Here is a 10,000-nt window from a genome sequence, read left to right on the forward strand (position 1 = left end):
TTTAAACTTAACTCTGTGAGTTTCAAGTATACTTTCCAGTTCAATCGTGTGAATTTCAAACAGGAGAGGACCTAGTACACTCCATTGAGGCACATTTTGCTTAGTTTTCTTGCCTCATATTCAACATTTTATATTACTACATTAACTTTGCGGTTTTCAAGATAACTCACAAACCAGTCGTATGCTCGTTCTACGATGCCCACAGCTTTAAGGTCTTCCATCAGATATGTATGTTCTACAGTATCAAATGCTGCACTTAGATCAAGCATCACAAGAATGCAACAATTACCATTTGTTATAATTTCTGTTATGTCATTTTTTTTATCGCTAACACTGTTGTTTCTGTGGAGTAATTTTCTCTGAATGCAGATTGATCATCAGGTATGGCATTAGATTTTTTCAGATATTTCCAGGTTTTTCGTGTACAGCAGTTTCAATAATTTTTTGAAAAATATGACAGATTTGATATTGGCCTATATGAACTTGAATTGTCTGCATCACCTTTTCCTTTATACACAGGCTTGATACATGAAACTTTTTCACAATCAGAGAAAACTGTCTGTGTTAGACTCATATTTACCATGTTTCGGTAGGCCTCTTGTAGTCTGGTGAAATTTTCTGCGTCTTTTACATCATTATTTAGAAATGGATCATTTCTGCAGTAATTTTTTTTTGTTTTACTTTCTTTATTATTCTCATATAATCACTCTGACTTAACTCTTTGAATACCCTTAGCGTATTTACACCTGTTGCTGATGTTGTGAAAACTGGAGAAGATTTTATTTATTTTTTCCTCAAAATAATCAATAAAATCATTTGCTAGGCATTTAGGATCTTTAGTTATGTCAGGCAACACTATTTCTGTCTTTAGACTTAATAGTTTCTCTAAGTTCTTATGTATTTTCCGTGGGTCATTTTCATTGCACACTTTTTTATAATAGGCCTTTTTTTTTAACAAAGATAAGGTAATTGTAGCGATTTCTAGCTGCTTTGTAATGTTGCCAGTTTTCATTATTTTTATTTCTTTTCCATTTACCCTTCATTTTTATTTTTATTTTTTTCTCTTCGTGTAATTCATTATCAAACCAGTTCGATTTTTCTTTGATTGTGATTATTTTTGTTATTTCCGGGAACCTATTATTATAATTAGTTCCAAGTATAGTTTTACTTTTATCAGTAATGCAGTTTATACAGGATTGTCTCTCTACGAGGGTGTGATTCTCTTCACAGTTACAGACTGGAGTTATCCCTTTTATATCCTCTAGGCTTAGTTCAATGAACTTTTTAGGATCAAAGTTAGCCTTAATTCTGTATGTGATTTCCTTATGTATTGCATTATTTTTTCTAAAGTCTATTTCAAAAGATATTAACTTATTCATTGGGGATATAGAGCAGCCAGGTTCAATCTCCATATTTAGTATAATATTGTTGTTTTTGTATACTATAACTAGATCCAGTATATGGTTAGACTGAGTTGTTGGTTCAGACACTATGTTTTCAAGGTCGTGGTTGTCAATCAGTTCTCTAAATTCATTGACATATGGATCTACTCTGTTATCAAGATGTAGGTTGAAATCACCACATATAACTATATTTTGATTGTCATTCAATGTATCTAGTAAGTTATTAAATTCATCTAGAAACATTTGTAGATTTACATTTCGAGATGAAATTTTAGTATTCATATATTCAAATGAATTAACTCTGAGATGATTTCTTACTTTAACTGTATGATTTCTTAATTAAGATTCCAATGCCACCACCTCTTTTGTTTTCTCTTGGTTCATGATAAAAGTTATAAGATTTAGGTGTCATTTCATTTATTTTCGATCTGTCACTCACATTACCACTCAACCAAGTTTCAGTTAATAAGCAAATATCCACATCTTGATCACTTACGACTTCCTTAATGATATGAGTTTTATTGCCAATGGATTGTATATTTATTAGATAACATGATATCTTCTTAATCGAAGCCATAGTCAGTATTATTTCTGGCTCTTCTTATTTCTTGTTTATAAACTTCACAGTTTACTCTATTATAGGATTTATGTTTTGTTTCATCATAGTTCTTTCTCACACAATTTATGCATTTAACTTCAACAACATTGCAATGACCCGCTTTATGTTCTCTCTCGCACTAGGGGCACGACTGTTTATTCTTGCAATTTGCTGCACTATGCCCAAATTCCGGGCATTTATAACACTGGTAGGGTATGTAATGGTCGTAAACATTACATATTCTATATGTGGTACTAAGTTTATCTCCATTTTCATAGATTGCTTTACGTATCTTAGGTGTACCTTTTATAATATAGTGTTTATGTTTGTCCATTCTTGGATTTTCTTGCATCATGATAGTCAGATTAACATTTTCCACAATGTGTCTGCTTAGCCAGTGGTTCTTAAGCTTCAGACTTTGAATAATATCATCATCATCTTCTGGTATATTTGTAAGTTTTATCTTCGGTTTAAGTTTTCCTTTTTCATTATCAGTGATTTTGTTTACATTACCTTGTTCTAATTCTGATTTTGCCTGCTCCAGGTTCTGTTTATCTGCAAATTTCATGATCAGGTGGCCATCTTTTGTTTCAGCAGTGCTTTCAACTTGGAGTTTTAATTTGGTCATAATTGTTTTCTTATTATTAACTGCTGAAACCTCATCAGTTGATTTTACAATCAATGTTTTCTTTGATTTCAGCTTTTCAGCATATGTACCAGTTACATGCTTCCTATCTATGTCATCTTCATTCATTTTCTTTTCATTTTTTAATTCTTTCATTTCTTTCCTAATTCTTGCATTTTATCGCTTGTTTCTTGCACTTTATTTCTCATTTCTGTCATGCTATCCTTCATTTTTCCTATTTTATTCATCAAGACGTAAACCAAACGATGGGACATTACGACTTCTTCATCCAATACTTTTCTTTGTATGTTTGCTGCATCCTCCTTGAACCTATTAGTACAATTCCTACATATGTAATAAATATATTCGTTACATAATAGCCTTCTGTGGGCTTGTGATAAATTTTCTATTAATCTAGAACATGCGTTTTCAATATGATACCATTTTTGACATCTATCACAACAAATTCCATCATTGGCAACGACAGTCTTGCAGTGCTGACATAATTCAGTGTCATCAGATTCCACGGTGACCAACGATCCATTCGGTGATTCATCATTTCTTCCACAGGCACATTCCTCCATATGTCACTATCATATACTGATGTATTCTTCATTATCTGTAGAAATTCATTTGTTTCATCTTCAGCTGATTTTCCTGTTTCAGTCTTTTCATGAGGTTTCCTTCTAATTTTCTTAATGGCTCCTAACATTTTTGTAGTTTACACTATATTCAAGTTCAAATGGGTCGGAAAAACCATGATTGGTAACTCTTACCTGTGTCCCAGTTGTAGTTAACTATTAATTTGTAATTTTGCACTATTTAGGATTCCACTGGACGTTGATTCCAATTTACATAACTTAATGATGTTGGAAATTAACGATTTTCTCTTTTAACTTGCCACTATTATTGTTAAATTTATACAGAGCACTTCTTCAGCACGTCCTCACTCCACAAGATCACTTTTGTTGTAAATAGAGTATGGTATTATCACTTGATCTTTATAATAATGGTAAGCTAAATAAAGCTTTTGGTTTGTATTACCTGATGGTATTCTCTGTTGATGTAATATATTTTGGTTTAAGATTTGCTGCTCTATTTTTATGTTTGCATGTTGTATGTTGTCTCTATTCTTTCCTTACAGGTTTGTTAGTATCATATTCATAAAAAAAAAAAAAAAAAAAAAAAAAATTTTTTTCTTCGGGGAGGAAGGTATCAGATGTTAACGTAATTTTTCAGTTTTTAGTCAACCTTGTGATGTTGCTAACAATTGATATTAAGGCATTTAGTATATAAGTATTTATCTTCAAGGAAATTTGTATCTTATATATTACAAGTTATAGTATGGTGATTTGGCGCCTCCTCCCCGGTCGTTAATGATTTCGAATTACCCTTTTAACACTGTTTTTTTTTTTTTTTTTTTTTTTTTTTTTTTTTTTTTTTTTTTTTTTTACGTTTTGGGCACGTGACTGGAGACCTCGGTGAGGGAGCTTATAAGAAATAGTGCTTGTGTTTGGAAGGGCAGTTCGGGCTTTCTACAGAGGCTATACCCTTTTGACCTGCGGCTGCCGCATTTGGAAAATCTTATCCACGCCTTTGGATGTATTATGAGTGCTGTCCTTCGCAGGTACGCTTCTGGCCACCTGCGGTGTTGCGTCCTGCTTGTATAGCAGGTGATTTGTGCCACCTGCCGTCTTATCTTGCTGCCACCTCAGTGGAAGATTTTTCCTGAGGTGTTGGCAGCATTTCCCTTCACAGGACATCTTGAATTTCACTGCAGCTGTGGGGGCCTTGATGCCCGTCAGGAGGCTTGTAGGGAGAAAGATCCCAGGTAAGTGCTCTTATTTTGTATGGTCGTGCAGGACTCCTTCCTGGTGCTTCTGCGTTCCACTGTTAGAGTTTTGTAATCAAGGCCTACTGTAAGGAAAGACGTGTGTTATTCTGTGATCACGGACGCCCCTTCTAAGTGTGAGGAGATAATTATTTTTTTTGTTGCTGTTACTCAATATAATTTTTATGAAGATATATACTATAATGAAGTGTTGGAACAGTCTTAATTTGTTGCCACTTTTGGTTGGTTTTGTTATGATTCAAACTTCGTGTGATGTTAACAGCCCCGTGGCTTTTATATTATTTTTTAGATATTAAGTTAAGATTATAAATATAGGTAGGAGATTAGGTGTTTTTTCCCTGTTACTCTTTGCCTTACTTCACCACCTCTTTAGTTATAGGTATTGTTTATTATATTCATTTTAATCTGGCCAGTTATGTTATGTATGTTTTGACATATTTATATTCATATTTGTCTCTCTTTTATATCTGTTTAGGATTTAGTTTTCAGCAGTTAGGAATCCCAAGGGATTATTTAAGGACTAGTGTTTGTCGTTGGCAGTCACAAGGTTGACTTTATTTTTTTGTTTGTTAATAAATATAGTTGAGTTTTCCTGAGTGTTTTCGTTTCCATTGACAATCTTTTGCTAGATACTATGTAACAACACTGACTGTGCATCCTTTAGTGCAGACAAACATGAACCACAGCCCAACAAGTGTCGTGATATATATATATATATATATATATATATATATATATATATATATATATATATATATATATATATATATATATATATATATATATATATATATATATACATATATATAAATATATATATATATATATATATATATATATATATATATATATATATATATATATATATATATATATATATATATATATATTATCACGCCCGAAAGTATTTTCGTTCGTTCATTTATATATTTATCTATTTATTTATTTTTTTTGCCCACGCAGTCGTATGTTTGCTGCTTGTTGGTAACTGGGTGTTGTTTGCTTGTTATTTATTTTGCAGTCGTTAAGGAGGGTAGTTCTAATCCAACAATTTCTTCCTTTACATGATGACGTGGAAGCAGAGAGACTTCTTTTTCGGGAAAAGCCCAAGTTTGCGGTCAGTGATCCTCTGAACGCTAGAGAGGTTGGGATTGCCTCTGAGAGGTTCTTATCTACTGAGAGCAGTGGATTTGCCTTGGATCGCTGCAATGGTGTGTAGCTGTTAGTGCCCTTTATTAGACATCAACGCCTGTCTTTGAGTCTTCAGCTCCTTATACCACTGTCACGCCTGTTTGATCATTCTTTTGCTGCTGATGCATGGATGTTTGCTTTCGAAGAGCTGCTGTGATCGAGTGTTTTTATCAAGTTCTCGATACTAATCTTGGTCTTCATCTGGAGGATTACAGCACCTTTTAATCTGCGACGGAACACGGGAGAGGACATCAGCCTTGGACAGCCTCTAATGGAAATTCAGATTTATCACCTAGTCCCTCATGTTTATTACTGCAACTGCAGCGCCGTTGATGATACTTTACGGGAAGTTAAGTATTGGTATTAGTAACTGTCCTCCATTTTTAGAACTGCAATTAACATTAACAACACTTCGTTACAACGGAGCATCAAGTTTACGCTGCAGTGACCTGAAACTTACCTCGGTCCAAATATTATTTAATTATTTTCTTTTTCTTTTGTAAATAAATATTTATATTTCCTTTTTGTATCATACTCCCTCGTTGTCCTTTGCCATCATTGTTTATGAACTATAACTGGTTGTTAAAGGTACTTAAGGTTGTACAAAATACTATTGTTTTTTTTTATGTAACGGCTTTATGCAAATTATAAAGAACCTGCTTTAACATAAAACGTTAATGTTATTAATTAAGTCGTGACATAAATTGGCGACCGTGACATTATGGCAAAGGGTCAGTGAGGTAGTGTGAAAAGTAATTTTTTTTTTTTATTCTCTTTTGACCGGAAACTTTAATGGTTCATCGTGTTAAGTAGCATTTTCTCATTTTAACAAGATGTCAACTTTAAGCGAGTTAACTGCCATTGGTGAGAAACTTGGATTGTCAGGATCTGACTTAGCATATTTCATAAAAGAGCAACAGGAGTTCGAACGCGCTAAACGAGCAGAGCAGAGAGACGCTGAAAGAGAGCAAATGGAAGCAGAAAAAGCAATATTGGCTGAAAAGAGAGCGCTTATGGAAGCTGATAAAGAAAGGCTTGAGTTAGAGATAACTTTAAAGTCTTCAAAGTCCGATGAAACTTCTATGAATGCTTCTGTGCCAGCTAAGTTCAGTGATAAGTGGGGAACTAAGCTAATTCCTAAGTTTAGCGAGTCAGATGTCGGAAAAATTTTCGTTGCTTTTGAGAAAGTAGCTCATCAGTTAGCTTGGCCCAAGGAACTCTGGGCTGTATTAGTGCAATCTGCATTCTCTGGTAAGGCACAAGTAGTTTATGCTGCGTTAGGTGCAGAAGATTCCGGCGATTATGATATTGTGAAAAAAATGGTTTTAAATGCATACCAGCTAATCCCAGAAGCTTACCGGCAGAAATTCAGATCCTGGCGTAAAATGTTTAATCAAACATTTGTAGAATGGGCAGGCCAGAAAGCAGTTAAACTTGACGAGTGGTTGGCTGCAGAGGAGGCAAGTACATTTGCCCAGTTACGAGAACTGGTTTTGTTGGAGGATTTTAAAAATAACATTCCCAAAGATGTCCGCATCCATATTGAAGAATTTAACATTGATAATGTGAATGAGGCAGCAAAGGCAGCAGACAGGTTTGTTTTGTCACACAAGCATTGTGGTAAGAAGAAAACTCATTGGGAAGCAGGTGTGGAAAAGGTGGAAGTAATAAAGGGTAGAGAAAGTCCTTCATCGCCTTCGAGGGGTGCGAGGCAGGCCCGGGACATTGTTTGTTATAAGTGTGGTAAGAAAGGTCATGTTAAGTCACATTGTCCTGAAGTAACTAAGTCGGTTAAACCAGTTATATTGATGGATTGTAGGTCAGTGCCGCCTGTGTCTTCTAGTCTTGAAGGAGAGGTGAGTGGGAGCATGCCTTATGGTAAGGAATTTGAAGACTTTGTCTTTAGAGGTATAGTGAAAGTTGGATCTGAGGCAATTGATGGTAATATCGTTGCATTGCTGCGGGATACTGGCTCGTGCCAGTCCTGCATTCTGGAAACCTCTCTCCCTAAAGATTTCTCACGGAAAGGTCAGGATTTTGTGTTGCTTGGGGGTTTCCCAGATACAGTAACATCTTGGCCTGTGGAAGAAGTTTATTTGGAATCTCCTTTGGTAACTGGTAGGTTGAAACTGGCTGTAGTTAATGCATTGCCTGTGAGTGGTGTGGATTTGTTGATAGGCAATGATGTGATGCAAGGTAGTGGCACAGCCTGTGCATTAGAAGGTCGAAAGGGGGCTAGTGTGGTTAATGAACGTGTTATGGTAAATGTTAAACCTGTTGTTCCTGTAACCCGAGCCCAATCTAGAGAGGAAGTCAAAGGAGGAGAAGCTGATGTAAATTTGGAAAACTGCTTCCAAACCAGAACTCAACCTAAGACAACGAAAGGTAAGTCCAAGCAGATAAAAAATCTTTCGTTAAAGTCTATGGTTAATATATCTGAAGACTCTCCTACAGATTTTGGTTGCACGTTTCCAGATAGGCAAACACTAATTAGTGCTCAAAAAGAAGATCGCGAATTGAAAAGTATATATGAAGAAGCAGAGCAGCTAAAGGAACAGGATGATTTAAGTGAAGCAAGTTATGTATTAAAGAATGATGTGTTATATAGATTAATTCGTCCAGTGACCGCAGCTACTGATGAAGAGTGGAAGGTAAGGGAACAAATTGTAGTACCTAGTAAGTTTAGGCATTTTATTTTGCAAGAGGCTCATGAAAGTGAATGGGGTGGTCATTTAGGAATACGAAAAACGCTGTCCAAAGTGAAAAATAATTTTTTTTGGCCTTCTGTAAAGAAAGACGTAGTCAGACATTGTAAGTCATGTCACCAGTGCCAAATGGTTGGAAAACCCAACCAGAAAATTACAAAAGCGCCTTTAATTCCAATCCCAGCTGTTGAAGAACCATTCACTCAAATTGTTATTGACATTGTGGGTCCTTTACCCAAAACCAAAAACAGGTTTTCAGTACATGTTAACAATAATGGACAGAACCACTAGATTTCCCGAGGTAATACCTGTTAGATGCATTAAGAGTGGTATCGTTATTAAGCATCTCATGGACTTTTTTTCTCGTTATGGTTTGCCTCGGGAGATACAGTCGGATCAAGGTTCTAATTTCACTAGTAGGGAGTTCCAGGCTAAAATGAATGAACTTGGCATTAAACACAACTTGGCATCCTCATATCATCCCGAAAGTCAGGGAATACTTGAAAGATTTCACTCCACTCTGAAGAATGCTTTGACTAAGTATTGTTTAGACCATGTTGAGGAATGGGATAAAGACTTGCCTTTATTGCTTTTTGCTTTAAGATCAGCCCCTAGTGAATCTCTGGGCTTTTCTCCTTTTCAGATGGTCTATGGACACAATGTGAGAGGACCTCTTGATTTATTAAGGGAACATTGGGAAGGGGGTAGTGGTAAAATGAATTCACTTGATTATATTTTGTCTTTCAAAGAGAAATTAAGGAGCATTTGGCAATGGGCCCAAAATAATCTCTCTACTTCGCAGGCTAAAATGAAAACTCATTATGATAGAAAGTCTCAAGTAAGGAATTTTGAAGCAGGAGAACAAGTACTAGTGTTACTTCCTATGCCAGGTCAGTTCAGAGCTCAGTTTGTAGGTCCAGCAGTGGTTAAGAAGAAACTGAATGATGTTGATTATTTGGTGGAAATTCCAGGGAGGAGGAAAAAGTGTCAGTTGTGTCATATTAACATTATGAAGAAATATTTTTCCAGAGCTAACACTGTTAAATCTGTTTCAGCTGTTGTACCCAAAGAATGTAATGGACAAGAAGTGGAAAGCAAAGAATATGGATGGAATGGCGAAAACTCTAAAATTTTGTGTAACCCAGATAGTTTGTTTAAACATCTGAATGCTCAGGAAGCTACTGATATTAAGGATTTATTCAAAGAACATCCGTCAATATTTAAGGACACTCCTGGTCTTGTGCGTAGTTTGCAACATGATGTTGTACTAAAGCCAAATGCCCAGCCAATTAGACAAGCCCCTTACAGGTTAAGTCCACAGAAAGCTGAAGCTGTGAGAAAGGAAGTCAGTTATATGTTGGAGAATGACTTGATATCACCAAGTAGCAGTCCTTGGAGTTCCCCGGTTGTATTAGTGAAAAAGGAAAATGGACAAGACAGGTTGTGTTTTGACTACAGGAAAGTAAACGACTTAACAGTGGCTGACAATTTCCCTCTGCCTCGCATAGAGGATTGCATAGATAAGATTGGTAATGCCAAGTATATTAGTAAGTTAGACCTTTTAATAGGTTACTGGCAGGTTCCTCTGACTGAAAATGCACGAGAAATATCAGCATTTATAACACC

The 10,000-nt window shown here is 35.6% G+C and overlaps 1 protein-coding gene across 1 annotated transcript in view; it reads left to right on the forward strand.

Moving 5' to 3' along the window:
* LOC137637667 (uncharacterized) overlaps positions 1–10,000 on the forward strand; it is a 39,601-nt gene that overhangs the window by 5,021 nt on the left and 24,580 nt on the right. The window contains exons 3-6 of the mRNA XM_068369814.1: positions 4,407–4,457; positions 6,517–8,054; positions 8,145–8,320; positions 8,559–10,000. The exon at positions 8,559–10,000 is cut by the window's right edge and continues 608 nt beyond it. Of these exons, the coding sequence (XP_068225915.1) occupies positions 4,407–4,457; positions 6,517–8,054; positions 8,145–8,320; positions 8,559–10,000 (3,207 nt within the window). The remainder of the gene's footprint in view (positions 1–4,406; positions 4,458–6,516; positions 8,055–8,144; positions 8,321–8,558) is intronic.

The sequence above is a fragment of the Palaemon carinicauda genome, unplaced genomic scaffold, assembly GCF_036898095.1.
Source record: "Palaemon carinicauda isolate YSFRI2023 unplaced genomic scaffold, ASM3689809v2 scaffold910, whole genome shotgun sequence".
Classification (NCBI taxonomy): Eukaryota; Metazoa; Arthropoda; class Malacostraca; order Decapoda; family Palaemonidae; genus Palaemon; species Palaemon carinicauda.